Here is a 22,690-nt window from a genome sequence, read left to right on the forward strand (position 1 = left end):
CTTAACCTACCCTTAAACCTACCCATACCACCAAACCCATCCCTAACCTACCCGTATCCCACCTCAATGGCAGAAAAAGTGCTTTGCAATACAATATGAACACAATAAGTACATTGTACTTATTTTTGATGTAAGTACATAGTAGTTTAGGCCACCTAATATAAAGTGTGACCCAGTTTTTTTCTCTTAACTTTCTGAAATGCCAAATATATCTCCAATTATAGAATCACCCAAAGGATGACAGAATGACCAGTTTTGGGTGAACTGTTCCTTTAAATTAGAAAGTACCATCAGTATAAGTGTACTGTATTTAAGCAACTCGAAGCTGCTGAGGTAAATGTAGAGGAAATGCTTAAATTTGCTTCTCGAACAGCGTAAAGCTTCACTTGAACCCAATACAACGCTCCGCTCACAGGAACGCCACGACACAAATCTCCCCGAGCGTCATGTGCAGATCAGAAGCGCTTTCACAAGAACTGCTGTTTCCACATGAGCCACATCCTTCTGGTCAGCTTCCTTCTGCTTTCTGAGTGTGTTTGTGTGAGTTTGTCTTACCTTCAGTCACGAGGAACCCCACATCACCTCACCGACCAACACCTGCAGCAACACGACTGTGTGTGTGTGTGTGTGTGTGTGTTTGCTCAGGTATCAGGAGGCACAGCTGATTAGCCTCAGTGTTCATGAATTAATGATGATGATTGAAATGAATGAGGAAAACAGTGTGAGTGAGTTCAGTGACAGACTCCAACACTCGTCTGAGGTTTATTTGACGCTTTACAGCAGATCAACACACATTCAGACTGACTCAGTCAGTCACTGCAGGGAACACAGTCATAAATACAGGTTCATATGAAGAGGAATCAAGCATCTCGTTCAGGCTCGGATCCGCAGGCGCGGCCGATGAAGATCTGGATCTGCGGCGCCGGCCCTGAACCCATGCAGACCGGAAGAGCTTTCATGAGCTCATCCGTGGATCGGAGCATCAGACCATCCAATCAGAGCTCAGGACGCAGGTCCGTCGGCTTCCTCCAGCTCGTCCGTGATCATCAGCAAGAGCTCAGTGAAGCTCGGCCGCTCGTCTGCTTTCTGACAAACACACACATTTTCAGCAACACACACCAGCGAGAGGGAAAACATCGTACACACAGGATACAAAGTTACTATACTTTTTGTTACATTTCATTCACACACACGTGAAAGTGAATTTCGCTGCATTCCGAAGATCACGTTTAACAAATTTACAACATAAAAATAAAGAAAAATAAAAGAGTGATCAAATCAAAGAAATGCCAAACAATCAGCTAATAATCACAGTTTCTCATGTCCTTCTTCATTTGTAAGTCATTAGGCCACATTCATGAAATGATCGAAAATGCATGAATAAATTCACATAATTTGTGTGTAAAATCTACCCTCACAAACCCTTTTTAAATCTCTGAATTGATAGTTAAATGTCAGTGAATTCCAATCATTCATAATAGTGCGCATGTTCACGCTTATTCACGATAAGCATAATCATGAATTACATGCACAGGACCAGTTTGATCTCCTCAGAGTATAACTTCCATTTGCATAACTATTAATGATTGCATGAAAGAGTCAAGCATTATTATGGTGAAGCGTGTTATCAAATGCAGTGTTGTCAGTTTGAAAATACAAACACTTTCATGAATAATTTACATCAGAACAAATTAACAAACGATTCACCCCACAATGCATCCTGCTGGTGTTTCATGAGTGTAAATAAATCCTGAACACACACTGAAGCCCCTAATGTCAGTGAGGCTGTGAAGGACTCAGTCGTTACCTCCATCCAGCACATCGTCATGATGTTGTAGATGTGTGGAGCCGCTTTCTGGGGCCGATAGAGCCGGTGTCCCTGCGTGACCATCATCACCACCTCGTGGTTCTGATTGCTTTCGAACGGCATCTTCCCCTCCGTGAACACCTCCCACATCAGCACACCTGAGGAGCACACCATCATCATCATCGCCATCACATCATCACCTTCACATCATCATCATCATTACCATCATCATCCCCATCACATCACCAACATCATCATCATCATCATCACCATCACATCACTAACATCATTATCATCACCTTCACATCATCATCATCATCATCATCAACATTATCATCATCATCATCATCACCTTCACATCATCATCACCATCATTACCATCATCATCACCTTCACATCATCATCATCATCATCATCATCATCATCATCATCATCATCATTACCATCATCATCACCATCACATCACCAACATCATTATCATCACCTTCACATCATCATCATCATCACCACCATCACCTTCACATCATCATCATCACCACCATCACATCACCAACATCATTATCATCATCATCATCATCATTACCATCATCATCACCATCACATCACCAACATCATTATCATCACCTTCACATCATCATCATCATCACCACCATCACCTTCACATCATCATCATCACCACCATCACATCACCAACATCATTATCATCATCATCATCATCATCATCATCATCATTACCATCATCATCACCATCACATCACCAACATCATTATCATCACCTTTACCTCATCATCATCATCACCTTCGCATCATCATCACCATCATTACCATCATCATCACCATCACATTTCCACCATCTTTATCATCACCTTCACATCATCATCATCCTCATCACATCACCAACATCATCATCATCATCATCACCACCATCACATCACCAACATCTTTATCATCATCATCATCACCATCACATCACCAACATCTTTATCATCACCTTCACATCATCATCATCACCATCACATCACCAACATCTTTATCATCACCTTCACATCATCATCATCACCATCATCATCACCATCACATCACCAACATCATTATCATCACCTTCACATCATCATCATCACCACCATCACATCACCACCATCACATCACCTTTACCTCATCATCATCATCACCATCACCACCATCACATCACCAACATCATTATCATCACCTTTACCTCATCATCATCATCACCTTCGCATCATCATCACCATCATTACCATCATCATCACCATCACATTTCCACCATCTTTATCATCACCTTCACATCATCATCATCATCCTCATCACATCACCAACATCATCATCATCACCTTCACATCATCATCATTATCATCATCATCATCACCATCATTACCATCATCATCATCACCATCACATCACCAACATCATCATCATCATCATCACCTTCACATCATCATCATTATCATCATCATCATCATCACCATCATCATCATCACCTTCACATCATCATCATTATCATCATCATCATCATCATCATCATCACATCATCAACATCATTATCATCATCACCTTCACATCATCATCATCATCATCATCACCATCATTACCATCATCATCACATCACCAACATCATTATCATCACCTTCACATCATCAACACCATCACATCACCAACATCATTATCATCATCATCACCTTCACATCATCATCATCATCACCAACATCATTATCATCACCTTCACATCATCAACACCATCACATCACCAACATCATTATCATCATCATCACCTTCACATCATCATCATTATCATCATCATCACCATCATCATTACCATCATCATCATCACCATCACATCACCAACATCATCATCATCACCTTCACATCATCATCATTATCATCATCATCATCATCATCATCACCTTCACATCATCATCATCATCATCATCACCATCACATCACCAACATCATTATCATCACCTTCACATCATCAACACCATCACATCACCAACATCATTATCATCATCATCACCTTCACATCATCATCATTATCATCATCATCACCATCACATCACCAACATTATTATCATCACCTTCACATCATCATCATCATCATCACCATGATCATCATCATAAACATCATCATCACCACCACCATCATCATCACAAGCTGATATACAGACGCTACTGACCAAATGACCAGACGTCATCTTTACTTGACCCTCTAACTCTAGCACTCTCTATTCAAATTTTATTTTATCATAAAAAAAAAAAAAAAAAAAAAAAAATGAATAATAATAATAATTATCTGTACTGCGTTAGGCTAACAGAGACTTGTAATAGCACTTGCACGTTGTTGCTCTTTTGTTGGTTTTGATTGCTTCTTATGTCCTCGTTTGTAAGTCGCTTTGGATAAAAGCGTCTGCTAAATTACTAAATAAATAAATAAATCACAAGCTGATATACAGACGCTACTGACCGAATGACCAGACGTCAGATTTGCTGCTGTATTTGCAGAAGTTGAAGACTTCTGGTGCAGACCACTTGACGGGGAACTTGGCTCCGGAGGAACTCCAGTACTGATCGTCCAGAACGTACCTGCAGGAGAACACAGACATGATAAAGTCCTAGCGGCGCTAGTTTTTCTTTAACTTTTAGCACTGTACTGTCGATTTCCACAAACAAGCCTCTGACTAATATAATATATTTTGATTCAATAATATTTATTCTTTCATATTTCATGGTACTAGACAGTGTTCACCTGTAAATACTGCAGCATTTATATCTATATACTGTAAAATAATACAAATATTAGGAAATCTATTTGGTAACACAAAGTGGTTTTGCTGCATTAATTATGCACCTTATTATGCATTGCATGATCTCACGAATGACTGTAACCACAGTTATAATACATTATAACACTGATCTATTCCTTGTTACAATTTACAATGATTTTTATTCCTTGTTTTAAAAAGTATAATTCATTAAAACACACAACAAACAAACTTTTAAAAATTATATTGCATTTTAACTTTGGTTACAATTATTTATGAAAAGATATAATGAATAACAATGTACATTAAGAATACCTTTATAATGCATCATAAGCAAAGTTACTTTATGTTTGTGTGAATACAATGTGAGTGTTCCCAAATATTTAAGTGAGTGTTCCCAAATATTTCATAATATTTTCAATGTTCAAGTTAAATATATAGCAAAGGTATTTAAAATGCAGGTTTAGCATTTTGATATATATTAATTGTGGCTGATTTGTATATTATACACACACACACACACACACACACACACAAACTGCTCTGTATTTTCATATTTTCCCATTGATTTCCCATGGTGGTCAGTTTTTGACCATGAAGATCACAAGTATGACCATTTAGAAACCCTTTAGTGTTTTCTAATCATTTCCGGGATCTGTTCTGTGATTCGTGAACGGGTCACTCATGATGCTCAGTGAAGACTGACAGCATGACACAGATAAAACATGAATTATAAAGAAGACGTTCAGATACCTGGTCATGCCGAAGTCGGAGACCTTCACCACCAGCGAACTGTTGACCAGGCAGTTTCTGGCCGCCTAAAAAACACCAGAGAAGTGGAAACAATCGAAGAGGAACCACAGTTACAGTCCAGACATAATCACACACACAGACTCAAAACGACATTCACTGCATATTGTGTTGTTTATCAAGCATCATAACGGTCTGAAGAACCTCAGGATCAATCCAATCAAGCCCTGAGCTTAAACAAGACTCTTCTTCAGCTTATGACTTTAAAACCCTCCGGAGAAATAATTTTTTCTTCTGCAGCGAGTGAAACTGGTATCTCTTGATTGTTCAACACTTAAAAAGTTGCTTGATGTCAAATAGAAACATGACCTATTCAAATATTTGGGGTCAGTAAGAAATTTATACTTTTATTAATCAAGTACACATTAAATTGATCAAAAGTGGCAGTAAATAAATTTATAATGTTACAAAAGATTTCGATTTCAAACTTTCTATTCATCTCTGAATCCTGAAAAATAAAATGCATCACGGTTTCCACAAAAATATTGTGCAGCACAACTGTTTTCAACACAATAATAATCAGAAATGTTTGTTGAGCAGTAAATCAGTATATTATTATGATTTCTGAAGATCATGTGACACTGAAGACTGGAGTAATGATGCTGGAAATACAGCTGCAGATCACAGAAATAAATTACACTTTAACACATATTCACATAGAAAACAGCTGATTTACATTAGAATAATATTTCACTGGTTTTTTAGGGTTGGTAATCGAGAATCAATTCCAATTCCAGAATCGGATACTTAAGGTCAGAAATAAGATACTTGCTGTAAAATTTAAATTTAAATCCCACATATCACTTCCGGTGTGCACATGTTATAAAAATGGGGGCTGTTAAAAATGTATTTGTCTATGAATCATTCATTCAAGAGATTCATTCAAAAACACTGATTCATCCAATAATGAAACGAGTACATCTTGAGTGAGTCATTGAATCATTCCGGTCATAAATTCCATGAGATTTTGTTTAGTTGTCTAATATTATTTCTTCAGAATTGAGAGAGAACTACAACTTACATTAAAAAAACAAACTTCTCAATTTATCCAGAATCGTGCCGCTCTATTTTGCAGCTCTTAATCGAGTCCAGTTTTTATGTAGCCGGCTGATTTTTGTTCATGATATTCAACAGCAGTTAAATGCAGTGTTGGGGAGTAGTTAACTACAAGTAGCGACGCTACTAACTTAACTACATTTTTCAGTAGCTTGGCAGTAGCTCAGTTGCTTTTTAAACAGTGTAGCTTTTCCAGTAGCTAACTACTTTTTGCAGCAAGTAGCGGTGTAGCGCGAGCAAAAGCTACATTGCGTTTTGTCGAGCCTGCGCGAATCAGCGCGATGCAAGGATATTCTTCTTGTTTGATTACAAACTCATTTTTTGCCATTACCGCCACCTGTTGTTTAATCACGCATCTTGCGGCTAACGGTTCACTGACGTACAGAAGTGGGTTGACACACCCATATTATCCATGATGGAGCAAGACGTGGCGGCAGATTTGGAGGATGGAGAAACAACTAACGTTAATTACCCATGGCCTTATTTGTCCAAGTTCATGTCTCTCAAAGAAACGACAAGTAAAGGTTACACTTTTTGTAACAGTCTGAGATATTTGAGTGTTGTGTGTAATAAAACAATACTCTTTGAAATCATAATTGTATTGCATTGTTTTAAACACTAAATATTTTACTTAAAACATTCCTCAGACACTTATTGAGTTATTTATAATATACGTTGTTCAAAAAAATCAAAAGTAGTTTCAATGTAGCTAGCTACTTTTTGATAGTAACTTGTAGTGTAGCTAACTACTTTTCCAAAAGGGTAGCTTGACTGTAGTTTAACTACTTTAACTTACGAGTAGCTTGTAGCTTGTCAAACTACAGTTTCAGAGTAGCTTCCCCAACACTGGTTAAATGTTTTGCAAAAAGAGACACAGAATAAATATGTGTGATATCAAAATGTTGTATGTTTTTTTTAATCAAATGTGCGTGTGTTTTCTGACCAGGTCTCTGTGGATGAAGCCGTTCTGCTCCAGATGCTGCATTCCCTGGCTGACGTCGTGGCAGATTCCCAGCAGGTCCTGCGATCCCAGCTTTCCTCTGCGCTGACGCAGATAGTTGAGCAGGCAGCCCAGCTCCATGAACTCCGTCACCAGGTAAATGGGCTTCTGCTGCGTGCAAACACCGTACAGCTGCACCAGGTTCCGGTGAGACAGGTTCCTAAGAGCACAGGACAGACGTGAGGAACATCTGCAAATGTCTGCCCTACAGTGATGTTCATGTATGAGTGAGATGCCTACATCATGATCTTGGCTTCCTCTATGAAATCATCTTCACTCATGGCTCCTTCCCTGATGGTTTTAATGGCCACTTTATGCTGCGCTCTCCATTTTCCCAGCCGCACCACTCCAAACTGACCGCTGCCCAGCTCCTTCATGAAGGTCAGCTCCGACGGATTAATCTCCCATTTATCTGCACACACACATCATGCGGTTTCTTCACACATCACATCACACCATCATCATGCTCCCAAACGCCTTTGACAGTCAAACCCTTTCCCTGAAACTTTAAGCTTAAATAATATAGCAACACATTCACAAGCTCGTAGTCCTCCGATGTCGGTTAACAATCACATGACATGAAGGTTAACAAATATATTACAACCCGAATTCTGGAAGTGTCAGGATGTTTTTTTAAATTTGAATAAAATGAAAACAAAAAGACTTTCTAATCAGAGTCTCTCAGAAGTAGAGATGGGCAGAGGCTCTCCAATCTGTTAAAGAGTGCGTAAAAAGATTGTGGAATACTTTAAAAACAACGTTCCTTAACGTCAAATTGCAAAAGCTTTGCAAATCTCATCATCTACAGTGCATAACATCATCAAAAGATTCAGAGAAACTGGAGAAATCTCTGTGTGTAAGGGACAAGGCTGAAGACCTTTGTTGGATGCCCATGGTCTTCCGGTCCTCAGACGACACTGAATCACTCATCGGTATGATTCTGTCATTGACATTACTAAATGGGCCCAGGAATACTTCCAGAAACCACTGTCGGTAAACACAATCTGCCGTGCCATCTGCAGATACCAACTAAAGCTCTATCATGCAAAAAGGAAGCATATGTGAGCATGGTCCAGAAGCGCTGTCGTGTCCTGGGGGCCAAGGCTCATTTAAAATGGACTGTTTCAAAGTGGAAAACTGTTCTATGATCAGACGAGTCCAAATTTTACATTCTTGTTGGAAATCACGAACGCCATGTCCTCCAGGCTAAACAGGAGGGAGACCTTCCAGCGTGTTATCAGCGTTCAGTTCAAAAGCCAGCATCTCTGATGGTATGGAGGTGCATAATGCATACGGTATGGGCAGCTTGCATGTTTTGGAAGGCACTATGAATGCTGAAAGGTATATAAAGGTTTTAGAGCAACATATGCTCCCCTCCAGATGACGTGTATTTCAGCAGGACAATGCAAAACCACATACTGCAGCTATTACAACAGCATGGCTTCGTAGTAGAAGAGTCCGGGTGCTGAATTGACCTGCCTGCAGTCCAGATCTTTCACCTATAGAGAACATTTGGTGCATCATTAAACGAAAAATACGTCAAAGACGACCACAAACTCTTCAGCAGCTGGAAACCTATATCAGGCAAGAATGGGACCAAATTCCAACACCAAAACTCCAGAAACTCATAACCTCGATGCCCAGACGTCTTCAAACTGTTTTGAAAAGAAGAGGAGATGCTACTCCATGATAACATGCCCCTGTCCCAACTATTTTGAGACCTGTAGCAGGCATCAAATTTGAAATGAGCTCATTTAGTGGATAAAAGTGTACAATTTCTCTATTTAAACATTTATTATGTTCTCTATGTTCTATTGTGAATAAAATATTGGCTTTTGAAATTCTTCTAGTTTTCATTGTATTCAAATTTAAAAAATGTCCCAACATTTCCGGAATTCGGGTTGTATTTCATCTTTTCAGTAAGTGTTTATAGCTCAAATTTTTTATTTAATTTCCTGAAAGCAACATGGTAACAGCATTTAAACAATAAACACAATACAAAAACACATTATAACACACATAAACACTTACAATATTTAACCCTCTGGTGCTCTGTGGTAATTTATGACTGAACATTATAATTTAATTTCATGAGAACGGTTGGAAACTTGGTAAAGGTTTTAGCACTTGCTATGTCAACACAAACAAATCATGGACATGATTCAAAAAGATTAAATGGTCTTGAAAAAGTTAGTAACACTTGTATTGTTCATAGTCAGAAATCATGGCATTAGAAAAGAATGGGAAACAAATTTCACCAAGTGGAAATGTTTGGTTCTGCGCCAATATAAAATCATGTTTTGTGATATCAACCTCAAATTCAGAACACATCTTGTTTAGATGTATGGCTTTGATTTACTCTCAGTTTTATATATACAGTATATAATAAATAAATAAATAAATAAATAAATAAATAAATATATATATATATATATATATACATATAGAATAACTATTCAATTTTTGACCGCCATCCGAGCAGCACCAGAGGGTTAATAAACTAAACTCCTGGAAACATCTTAGAATTTTAAGAGATCAGGTAATAAAAGACTTTAAATGTTATTTTAAAATGATGTATTTACATTCATTTGACATTTTAAATTATCTAATTAATGCTATGCTTTCCATAAACTCACAGAAGATCAAGCATGTTTGATGTTTTGAGCTGTTTTTAGACACATATTGTTTTAATTTATTTATTTAATTTATTTAGTGTGTGATGTTCAGTTTCTCTCTGTAACCACTGTCAAACTCAGTAAGAGTGTATTGCTGGTGTGTTCTCCAGCCATTAGTGTGTGACTGTGTTACCGTAGCTGAATCCTGCTGTTTTAGGAGCTTCTCTCGTCTGATCTCCGACTGGATGACGGAGCCTGGAAACAAGACCTACACACACACACACACACACACACACACACACACATTTACACAAACGTGTCTTCTTTGCCATATCTTACTGCAGAGAAAAATAGGAAACAGTGTGTATGTGTGTGTGTGCGTGTGGTACCTGCGGCGTTGTGTTTGTGGTACTCTATGAGTTCAGGAATGCTGCTGAAGATGTATTTCTCGGCCAGGTAAAACTGTTTTGGTGAGCTGTTTGTTTCTTTGATCTGGTAATGTCTGACTGTAGCTGCTCCGTCCCTGAAAACCAGGAAAGTCCATTCCATCACAAACAACACACACCATCAGAACCACATCACGTGTGTGTGTGTGTGTGTGTGTGTGTGTGTTGAGTGTGTCTGTGTGTGTGTGTGTTGAGTGTGTGTGTGTGTGTGTGTGTGTGTGTTGAGTGTGTATGTGTGTGTGTGTGTGTGTTGAGTGTGTATGTGTGTGTGTGTGTGTGTGTGTGTGTTGAGTGTGTATGTGTGTGTGTGTTGAGTGTGTCTGTGTGTGTGTGTTGAGTGTGTCTGTGTGTGTGTGTGTGTGTGTGTGTGTGTATGTGTGTGTGGCTCACCCTGTGTTTCTGGTGTATAGTGACAAGGTGTACGTCCCTGTATTGTTGGACACTCGAATCATAAAACCACCATCTTTAGCCTAAACACACACACACACACATATTAATAAAGAGTGTTTAACACCCATATAGTTTTTAACAGTCACATCAATACACACACACCTCTTTCCTGAGCTGCTCTTCAGCTTTGTTGCGATTCACATTTTTACAAAACCATCTGAAACACAAAACACACAAATAAATAAAAGTTTAAAATCTGACCATAAAATACAACCCTAACAAAACATACAGCAACATATGAGGACAAAAATTGGTAACTCTTTATTTTAAGGTGTCTTTGTTACACGTTACATGTACTTACTATTATAATAACACTTAATTATGCATAATTACAAACAAGTAACCCTGAGCCAAACCATAATCCTAACCGTATAGTGAGTACATGTAGTTAATTAATATTACTCAGTACTTAAATACTAATAATTACACTGTAACAAGGACACCTTAAAATAAAGTGTAATCAAACATTCAACCGCTCATATGTTTGGACACACCTGAACATGTCAACATCATCTGAAGATGATGATTCGTGTGAAATCTACACTGAAAGAAATCTGGATTGAAACCACTTTCAGTCACAAATTACTAGTAAATTTAACAAATAATTGCCAAAAATCAGCAAGTAACACAATTAATTAAACCTGAGAGTTGTAGGTAGAAAAACAGAAAAAGGTATTTTCCTGTAAAACATGACACAATAATATTTATTTAAAATTTTGAGAACTCTTTTTTTTTTTTTACAGTGTAGACGAAGCAGCAGCTCAAATATAGTATGATTCCATAACAGTTTCATCACTGCGCTGTTACTGTAATGAAGAATGAGCAGATGCGTCTCTGATTCACTCACATGAACTGCTCCAGCGTGTCTGATTCCTTCTCTGTCACGTAGTTGCTCGGGATGTAGCCCTCATCTCTACAACACACACACACACACACACACAAAAAGTTTAACTGACTGACATGAACATCCGACTATTTAGAGAAGATCAGATAAAAATTTGAGGACATTTTCAAAACACATTTTTCACTGAAAATCAAGATGTCGACCGACCAACGGCGAGCATCACTGGACTTTAGGACAAATTATGAGAAGATTATAACCATTATCATTATTATTAAATGATGTGAAACTTGTCAGGTCCTGTATGGCCAACCTTCAATAATATTATAAAGTCCGAACAGCTGATAAAAACATCACAATAATCCACAGCACTCCAGTCCATCAGTTAACATCTGGAGAAGACTAAAGATGAAACACATCCAGCATCAAGACCTTTTTAACTCAAATACATAATTCATGATAACACTTCTGTCAGTCCTCTGTTGTGTGTGTCTTGTGTTTTCACGTGTGCCCTGTGTTTCTATGCCCTTATTTGGTCTGTTTCCTGTCCTCGTTATGTCATTAGTAGTTATTGGTGTCCAGCAGTGTTGGTTAATTTGCCTGTATTTATAGTCCTGTCTGTGCTGTGTTATTTGGTCTGGTCTACTCGTTACTCCCCGGTGTTTGATGTCTGTGTTTGCCTTGCCTTGCCTTGTCTTCAGTAAAGTATGTTATTTGAGTTACGACGTGTTCCTTGTTCCTTCCTGCTGTGTGCACCGTGACAACATTAACACCGTTAATCTGCTGTTGTCTCTCACATCAAAGCCACATATTTGTTCAGAGCTGTTTTGTCTTGTAAACGCTGCTTGATCTGTGCAGATTTCTCTCCTGATTCAGACCAGAACACTTTTTCACTGGAGGAAGCGTTATTATGGATTATGGACTCGTATTTGAGTTAAAAACATCTTAATGCTGGATTAGTTTCAGCTTTTATCTTCTCCAGATGTTAACTGATGGACTGGAGTGGTGTGGATTATTGTGATGTTTTTATCAGCTGTTTGGACTCTCATTCTGACGGCACCCATTCACTGCAGAGCATCCATTGCTGAGACACTGATGCAGAGACACATTTATACAAACCTGATGAAGAAACACTCATCTTGATCTTGGACATTCAAACTCAAGTTTTCAGTTTCGACTGAACTATTTTTATTTTTTTTAAATCCACCTGCTAACTGATTCCAGACAAAGAAAGCTCATATGTGAGCCGCTGGAGGGTTCGGGCCTGTGGTTCAGCAGTAATATCTATTGATGGGTGCTTAAGCTTTGAAACTTTTCTGAATAAATTGTGAATAAACAGTGGTTCAGAGTGCGTATCAAACTGCCAAAGTCACGTGATTTCAGCAAACGAGGCTTCATTACATGATTTGCCCTTAAATGAGGCTTCATTACGTCATAACTGTTTCGAAACGTTTAGAAATTTCAATGGTTTGCCGTTGGGGCAATCTCTGTAAACCCATGAATCATGCCACCTAGTTCACTGAGATCACCCCCCTGCGACGAACCATTGAACCAGCGTCTGGTTTTTACCTGATTTCAGATCAGTTTCATCAATTTGTAGACATTTTTAACGAAACATTTGTGTAATCAAAAGGATGAGTAGTAGTTAATAGTATCTTACTGGACTCTATATACAGTTGAGTTCAAAAGTTTACATTCCCCTTTCAGAATCTGCAAAATGTTAATTATTTGACAAAAAATAACACGCATTTATGATCCCTCTTATTTTGAAGTACGGATCTGAATAAGATATTTCACATAAAATATGTTTACAGTTCACAAGAGAAAATAATAGCTGAATTTATAAAAAATGACCCCGTTCAAAAGTTTACACACCCTTGATTATTAATACTGTGTTTTTATCTGAATGATCCACAGCTGTGTTTTTTTTGTTTAGTGATAGTTGTTCATGAGTCCCTTGTTTGTCCTGAACAGTTAAACTGCCTGCTGTTCTTCAGAAAAATCCTTCAGCTCCCACAAATTCTTTGGTTTTGCAGCATTTTTGTGTTTTTGAACCCTTTCCCACAATGACTGTATGATTCTGAGATCCATCTTTTCACACTGAGGACAACTGAGGGACTCATATGCAGCTATTACAGAAGATTCAAACGTTCTCTGATGCTCCAGAAGGAAAAACCATGCACTAAGAGCCGGGGGTGAAAACTTTTGAACAGAATGGAGATGTGTACATTTATCTTATTTTGCCTAAATATCATATTTTTTTTCATTTAGTACTGCCCTTCAGAGGCTACAGAAGATGTTTCCCAGACTACAAAATAAGTTAAATTTACCCTGATCTTCAAATTGAAAAAGTTTTCACTAGCGTGTGGTGTTTCAAGTGCTTCGAAAACACTGAATCATTTTGCGAAGCAATTGGTTCAATTGATTCGAAGATTAGAAAATGTTGGTTTCTCCCCTCACAAGTAATATCTGTGTTCAGAGCGTCAGACGCACCCGTGTTTGTCCCGCGCTTTATACCAGTTCATGCCACACTTCTCCAGGATCACGTACTCCTCGCCCTTCCTCAGCGTCAAATCATGAGGCTCCAGCCCCTCGAAGTCATACAGCGCGATGACCACTTCCTCTCCAGGGCCCGCCTCTTCCCGTGCCGTCTCGTCTGCGGGTGGGGGGGGCGGTGGGGGCCGTCGGATCTGGGGTAGAAAGACTAATTGGTTAGACTTTATTTTGATAGTCCACTTTAGACATTCTAATTACTATAAGCAACTTGCTACTTGACATGTAGTTGCAGAGTTACTTCCTGTTAGTAGAATGTCTAAAGTGGACTAATAAAGTGTTACCAACTAATTAATCGTGTTCAGATGGTTTGATGAAGTAAATGTGTTAGTCTGAGCTCACCGTACTGCTCTCGTCTCCTGGAAGATCAGGTAGAGGTTTGCGCGAAACTGAAAAATAAACATTTCTGTGATTGACTGAGGGCCGTTTAATGTCTTAAAATGTCAACTTCCTGAAGGTTTTTTAGCCACTTCCTGTGGTTAGCGCTAAACTAAAGCTTCTCACCAGCTGCATGACCTCATCCCGTCACGGACTGAATTGTAATGATCCACACAACGATCAGTGTGCAAACAGGCTCATTTAGGTAGGGCTGATAGTGAGAATATTTAATGAGAGGCTAAACGAATGTAAATGAAGTGTGAAAGTGTTTTTTCAGCTGCTTACACACTAAATCTTTCCTTGTCACACAGTTTCTGAAAGCTGTCACTCAAACAGCAGAAGCACACACCAAATCTACAAAACCAGACACTAATTCTCAGACTTTGACTCGGTTTTCACATTCATAAAACACTTTTTGCAAAACACAACACACAGTTCTCTATGCAACACACAAATCTAACAGGAATTAATATTACGGCAAAGGTGTTTGCAAATGTTTGCTTTTGAGATGTGTTTGTGATATTTTGAATGCAGTGCTTCATTTTGCAAGAGATGTGAGGCATTTTGCATTTTGTGTGCAATTCTTGGATTTGTGTGTAAAGCTTTGAAAAAAGAGGCAAAGATTTGAAAATGTATGCAAGCAGCTGAAAAAAACCCAGCAAAATACTTGGTATTTATGCTGCTTCTGTATTAATTTAGAGATGCAGTGTGTAAGCTGTGATGGATGGTGTACTGTGAGCTCTGCTGGAAACACTGAAGGAGTCTTACTGTCTCCGAACAGGTTGTAGCCCTCGCAGCCCGGGGCCAGTTTATCCAGCTGTCCGCAGCACAGCCACTCGCCCTCCTGCCAGAACTGAGGGTGGAACTTCGCTGCGATCTGAACGTTATTCTTGATCTCTGCAGGACAAAACACGCCAGAAACACGTCACATCGTCACACCATCTACAGCCAACACACACACACACACACACACACAGCAGGAGTGCAGATTTCATGTGTCAGTCTGCTCACTGCCAAACCACCAGAATCTGTCATTTAATCATGCGACACACATCAGCATCGGCACATTAGCTAATATTAGGCCCCTTTTGCATATTAATGTGTGTGTGTGTTGTGTTGTGGTGTTAAGTCAGTTATTTCTATCTTCTGCTGTAGTGTGTCAGGAGGAAATATCAGTTTACATTTCCAAACATTCATTTAGCCATTAATTGTAATAATCCAGTTTTTGAGATCTGATCTGATCATCATCAGTCTGTCTGGAATGACATGAAGAAACAGAACAAACTGAGACTAAATCCAGAAGAACTGTGTCTCTGCTTCAAGAAACCTCCTGCAAAGCTCCTGAGAAACTCTGCTCAAGAGCACCGAGGACGAAAGCTGCTTTAAACACAAAGCATGCTCACAACACATGTTGATTTCATTTAGTTCATAGAAGTTAACTGATACAGAAAATCTATCTGAGACATTATTTTCGACACCATTTTTACACCATTTTACTCCAGAGTTTCTCTGCAGCTTTGCAGGAGGTTTCTTGAAGCGTCTTGGAGACACAGTTCTTCTGGATTTAGTCTCAGTTTGTTCTGTTTCTTCATGTCATTCCAGACAGACTGATGATGATCAGATCAGATCTCAAACATCTCACTGGATTATTACTATTAATGGCTAAATGAATGTTTGGAAATGTAAACTGATATTTCCTTCTGACTCCAGCAGAAGATAGAAATAACTGACTTAACACCAGTTTTAGCTGCTGATATACTAGTGTCCTAATCATTTTGGCCAGCGCTGTATATGATGTAGATGTTTATGAGCACATGTGTGTAATGTATGTCAATAAGCTCTTGCGTAAACACATGACAGTTTATACACTCAAAACCACGGAAACTTCTGAAGAAGTACTGACACACTGACGAGAATGAAGAGGCATATTCACATCACTTCAAAAACTTTCCATCACATACAGTGTCTTCACAAAATAAGAATGATTTTTCAGATGATACATATATGTATCAGCTTTAATGCACTTATTAAAATAAAAGCAGTCAAATGTCAAAAGTTTTCAGAATGTATCATTTTTTAAAAAAACTTACATTATCCAAAAGAGTGGAAAAAGTAGAAATCAGAGTTAAATAATGGGCTGAGAACTGAACGATAGCTGTAATGTGGCTCAGATTGAGACAGGAATCACGTGTTTGTGTGTTTTTCTGCTGATTAAGGGGAACTGCAAGACTTCCTCACCACAAAAATGCTTGTCGAAAGTAAAAATCCTAAAACATGCATCGTATTTAGTGAGAAAGTGTGATTTAAAAGATCAAAACATGCATTATATATATATACAGTGAACAGTAAAGACGAAATTGGCTGTGGAGTCAAGACATTTACAAATATGATTAAAAGATGAATATGAGACAAAACTACAGAATGTCACATTTTATTATTAGCCGTTTCAACACATACATGTTTTACCAAATAAAGAGAACAGCACTTTTAGAGTTCATCCCTCTATCTGATGTGAGCATAAGTATTGGAGCAGTTTCCTCACAGGTCTTTCTAAGTGATCAGCTGTGTCCTGTTGCATTCATTCATCAGATATTAAAAGCAGGGAATGTGTCGTATCAGTTATATCCATTACTTCTGCATGAATGACACACACAAACCAGGATGAAGATGAGGGAGCTGACTTTGAGAGAAAAGCAAGTGATTTGGATGCTAAAAGAAAAGAGGAAGTCAATTAGAGCTCTAGCAAAAACAAAGGGCATGGAGAAATCAAGAGATTGGAAACCACCAGCGACCAACAACGACCTGATCGCCTGAGAAAACAACAGTAGCTGATGACAGACAAATCATAAAAGCTGTGAAAATGAACCCTAAAAGACGTGTCTGTAAAATCACCAACAGCTTCCAGAAAGCTGGGGTGATGCTCTGACAATCTACTGTCCTCAGGAGACTTTGACACAGAATTACAGATGCTACACAGCAAGATGCAAACCTCTGACCAGCACCAAACATAGAAAGACAAGAGTAGAGTTTGCAAAAAAGCACAAAGGTGAGCCAGAAGAGTTTTGGAACTGTGTTTATGGACCGATGAGACAAAGATGAACCTTTATCTAAGTGATGGGAGAGCACTAATGTGGAGAAAAAAAGGAACTGCAATGATCCCAAGCATACAGCCTCATCTGTAAAGCATGGTGGAGGTGGTGTCATGGCATGGGGATGCATGGCTGCCTCTGGAACAGGCCCTCTCAACTTTACTGATGACTTAATGTATGATGACAGCAGCAGAATGAATTAGGAAGGGTACAAAACCATCTTGCCTACCAATATTCAAGAAAATGCCACCAGATTCATTGGGAAGTGCTTCATATTGCATCAGGACAATGACCCAAAACACCCTGCAGTTCAGTCAAGGAGTTTATAAGAGCAATTTTGTCTTTACTGTTCCAATACTTATGGAGGGCACTGTGTATATATATATACATTTTAATAAGCACCCCAGTAAGAAACAAGTATTGGATTTCATTCAGCAGAGATGAAGCAGGGTCATGTGATCAGCCAGAAAACAGAAATTAAATTAAATATGAATCATGAGAATCTCACTGACCTTCCTTGAGGTTCTGGACCCAAATGCTTCGACTCTCATTACTGGGAGCAAAAATGTACAGCATGATGGAATCATGAACAACCTGACGAGAGACAAAGAGACTGTTCAGTCCCACACGACTGCTGATGTGTTCATACTCCTACACACTAAAAGCTCACGTCTCGCTGGTAATGAGCAAGTACATACTACTCAGTACAGCAGACACATATAACTATATCTGACCCTGGAGCACAAAACCAGTCATGAGGGTCACTTTTGTGAAATTGAGATTTCTACATCATCTGAAAGCTGAATAAATAATCTTTCCATTGATGTATGGTTTGTTAGGATAGGACAATATTTGTCTGAGATACAACTATTAGAAAATCTGGAATCTGAGGGAGCAAAAATATCTAAATATTGAGAAAATCTCCTTTAAAGTTGTTCAAATGAAGTTCTTAGCAATGCATATTACTAATCAAAAATGAAGTTTTGATATATTTACGGTAGGAAATTTACTAAATATCTTCATGGAACATGATCTTAATATCCTAATGATTTTTGTCATAAAAGAGAAATGTATAATTTTGATCCATACAATGTATTGTTGGCTATTGCTACAAATATACCTGTGTTACTCATGACTGCTTTTGTGCTGCAGGGACACATATGTCCTCATAACACACTCATCTGGTGTAGAAACAGTTTTCACAGTAAATTTCACAGATAATTTATAGTTTTCATTCTGACCTGGAAGGGATATTTGTTCTGGCAGGGGATGACGGTCGTGCTGTTCTTCACGATCTCCACACACCTGATCCTCTGCAGATCCACCGAACCCTTCTTGAACCTCTTCTGCAAAACACACAGAGACGTGAAGACGCTGATGAGTGTGTCGGATGCATGTTATCTTCAACATAAGATTGTCATGTATATCTCGCTCACCTCGGCTCGGAGCTCATAGTAGGTCAGCTTGCTCTTGGTCAGCACAAACACTCTCTCTTTATAGTTGAGCGGAGACGTTCGTTTCTTCTGCTGAGAACGTTTGATCAACGTTTCCTCAAGAATGGGTGTCAGACTCATCTCTGAACGCCCAGAACTGCCATGGACCTTAGGAAGAGACAGACAGAATGACGGCTGAGATCTTCTGCTGATGCTCGTCCGTCTCAAGAGCTGCTTTCTTCAACACTTTCAATTTCCCTAATCGCTTCACCTCTGTGTGTTCGTATTGCAAAACCACCAGTTGGTTTATTTTTATTTAACCTCAGTCTTTGTGTCAATATGCACAACAAATGAGAGTTGAAGGTTTCACATTTGCAGTAAGAATATAATGTGAAGGATTCGAGCATCAAAGTAAATATAGTGCACATATAGAACATTTCAACTTTAAGACTTTCCGTAATTATCATTTGCATTTGGGTCATTCCGTGTCAAATCAAACTAATTTCAGAAACTTCCCCAGCTCTAATTTTTTAATATTTTTCCTTAAGAAAGATAGACATGTAAAGTGATGAAAGCCAACATATTAAATGTCATGGATGTATATTTACTGACTAATCCACTATTTTGTAGAGGGGGGTCAAAATGGCAATTTTCACCTGAGATTCAGAGCCAAATTACAGGAGGGTAAAAATGACTTCAGAAAGATGGCAGCCTCATAATATTACTTTTACACAGAGACTGGTAGGTCTGTTAGTAAAATATGTTGAATTTAGAAATCTGCATTATGTGCCAATGGTGACACATTTTCAATCATCAAAAACCAAATGTGGGTGACTTTGAAAAAATAAAAATAAATCCCTTTTTAAAACTCATTTTTAAAGAGGAATGTCTGAAGAACAATAATGTTGAAACTAGAGATGTATCTTGTTTCCTTCTGTCAAAACAACTGCATTGAACATTTTGAACCATTTTGACCCCCCTCTATAAAATAGTGCATTACTCAGTAAATATTCATCCATGACATTTAATATTTTGTCTTTCATCACTACGCATGTTTAACTTCAGAAACATATCAGCAAAATCTAAAATTTAAACCGGGGACCTCTGGTTGAGTTGACATGGAATGGCCCATTTATATTAACGCTTTTAACAGATACTTCACCCAAAGTTACTTACAGAAGAGAAATTAAAGCAATTCCTCACAGAGTGAACAATATTCATACTGTACAAAGCCAGGTGTATTATTTACACAGCTCAAAATCCTGAGTAAAGGAGCAATGCTGCATCAAAGCCAGACTAGATTTAGCCTTCTCAGACCCACACCTGGAATAGACTGCTGTGTAAATGCATTTGTGCCACCTCTGAGCTGCATTAAACAGTCTGTGTGAAGAAATGCCACCTCAGAAGCGCCTCTGTGCCAGCTTTGCTGTGTGAATTCGGCATTAGAGAGCTAGATTAGGAAACAAGCTGGAGCAGAGGAGAAATGCAGAAAATAAAAAAGGTTTCTATAAAAATGTGGGTGTCTTTACACAAACTGTTCAATGCTGCTCAGAGATGCATTTACAACTGCATGCTTTGGTGTTATGAGCTGAGGCGGGTCACAGCAGGCATAATTTAGTCTGGCTTTTATGCAGCACTGCACTTTACAAGTGCTTTATGCTGGACAGCATTTATTTATCCTGAGTTGGTCAAATCACTGTAATCGAATACGGTCTTAATGATAATTAAAATATGAAACGGTAATACTAACCATGTGTAACTTTATCATGATTTATCATAAATCGGTAATCCATCCCTAAATTATATATTTAATTCATTTCAGGATGATTATCTCTGGTGGGTCCAGACTAGAGTTATTCGATCCAGACTGTTTCAGTATCTCAGTCACACTGTTCATAAGATACTGTTGACTTTTATGATGTGTTATGCTTATGTTACATCTGTTCATTTCTCAAAAAGCACAGAAATAAAACAGGATTTTCTACTAGTTCTTTCTCTGAAATGAGCGGAACCTCAAACTCATAATTATTACAGCAGAATGTGCCATAGAGAACTTAAAATATTACAAATGTAAGACAAGTCTGTTGTGCATGCACACTTTACTTACATTAGATGTTCCCTAAAAACATCTCAAATGGTCCAAAACTTATAAAACTGGTTGTTTGACCATTTTAATTGTACAAATTTCTTTTGTGCGATGACCTCTGTTGGCAAAACTGCCAGTTTTAATGTTTATTTTTGCTTGGTTTAACCACAGCGGCCGTCTTTGAGTCACAGTGTTGGTTCTACAGATGGAAACCTCAATATCTGAGCTCAGAATGGTCCAAAAACGGATCTCTAGAGCACATGGACATACACACTAGACTTTGAACTCCAGTGCAAATGTCAGGATCAAATCACTCAAAAGTTCACTTTTAGGGTCACGATATGAAGTCCTATCAGCACATTGTCAAAAACTGATTGAGTTCTTCTGTAATGATCATTTCATAGTGACTATAAGTAATGATTATACTGATTTAAATAGTTTTTTATTATTACTTCACTTCAGTATAACACTAAATAATCAGCACTAAATGAATAAATCACACATTGATCCCGCTGACAGCAGTTATTCAGATTAAATAAGAATCATGCTTCATTCAGACTGCTGTTTGTTTGTTTTTGTTTGATTATTGAACAGAAACTCAAATAACCGCAGATAAACTCATTTGACACACATCTGAACTTTCATTTCCACATTAAACTCCAGAGATCGAGAAATAAATGCAACGCTTTATTTGACGCGTGACTCGAACTCGGTCCGAAAAGCAATAAACATTATAAGATTTCTTACCTCCATGTAGTTTTTCCGCGTATAGACGTGTGTGTGTGTGTGTGTGTGTGTGTGTGTGTGCGGTCAGTGATCAGGAAATATGAATCAAGGAAGTCCAGAGACTCTTGTCTGTTTTTATTCATCTCAGTGCTTATATGTGACACACATGAACACGGATTCTTCACTGTTTTGTTGATAGTGAACATCGGAGTTTAACAGTTAATCTGACAACTGATGCACGGGTTAATTTGACAGACTGAGGGATGACGTCATTCCCCTCGATGCGTACGTGTGTGTGTGTGTTTCCTCTTTATTCGTTACATTTCTGTAGATGCTCGATAATGCGTCTGTACAGTAATTTCTGTTTCCTACATTAAGTGATTCTTCTTTAGCGTTATGGCGGTGTGCGAACCCTATTGCATCACTTCCGCCGCCTGCTGGAACGGAGCATGAAGCGACTAATCACAGTTCAGTCTGTCTTTTTCAACTTTCGGGCTTATAATTAAAAAGTAAATAAATACAATAATTGTTCATATTTTGGAGTATATGTGTAAGCAGAATTGAACTGAAATTCATATGACAGAACTAAGTGTCATTTTAACTCGAAGGGAAGCTTTAACCCT

General features: G+C 38.4%; 1 protein-coding gene across 1 annotated transcript; it reads right to left on the reverse strand.

Annotated features, from left to right (window-relative positions):
- Positions 1 to 725: 725 nt before the first annotated feature.
- On the reverse strand, positions 726 to 22,490 carry LOC306859244 (tyrosine-protein kinase Tec-like). Its single transcript, XM_079400184.1, has 18 exons — positions 22,089 to 22,490; positions 19,259 to 19,423; positions 19,064 to 19,168; positions 18,335 to 18,416; positions 15,502 to 15,630; positions 14,698 to 14,744; positions 14,296 to 14,492; positions 11,809 to 11,874; positions 11,064 to 11,118; positions 10,902 to 10,981; positions 10,455 to 10,588; positions 10,259 to 10,333; positions 7,691 to 7,862; positions 7,394 to 7,610; positions 5,338 to 5,402; positions 4,287 to 4,405; positions 1,808 to 1,965; positions 726 to 1,086 (listed from the first exon to the last, which is right to left on the reverse strand). Exons 1-18 carry the CDS (start codon positions 22,092 to 22,094, stop codon positions 1,003 to 1,005), a joined length of 1,956 nt encoding a protein of 651 aa, XP_079256310.1. The 5' UTR covers positions 22,095 to 22,490; the 3' UTR covers positions 726 to 1,002.
- Between the last annotated feature and the right edge of the window lie 200 nt (positions 22,491 to 22,690).

The sequence above is a fragment of the Barbus barbus genome, assembly GCF_936440315.1.
Source record: "Barbus barbus genome assembly, chromosome: 40".
Taxonomy (NCBI): domain Eukaryota; kingdom Metazoa; phylum Chordata; class Actinopteri; order Cypriniformes; family Cyprinidae; genus Barbus; species Barbus barbus.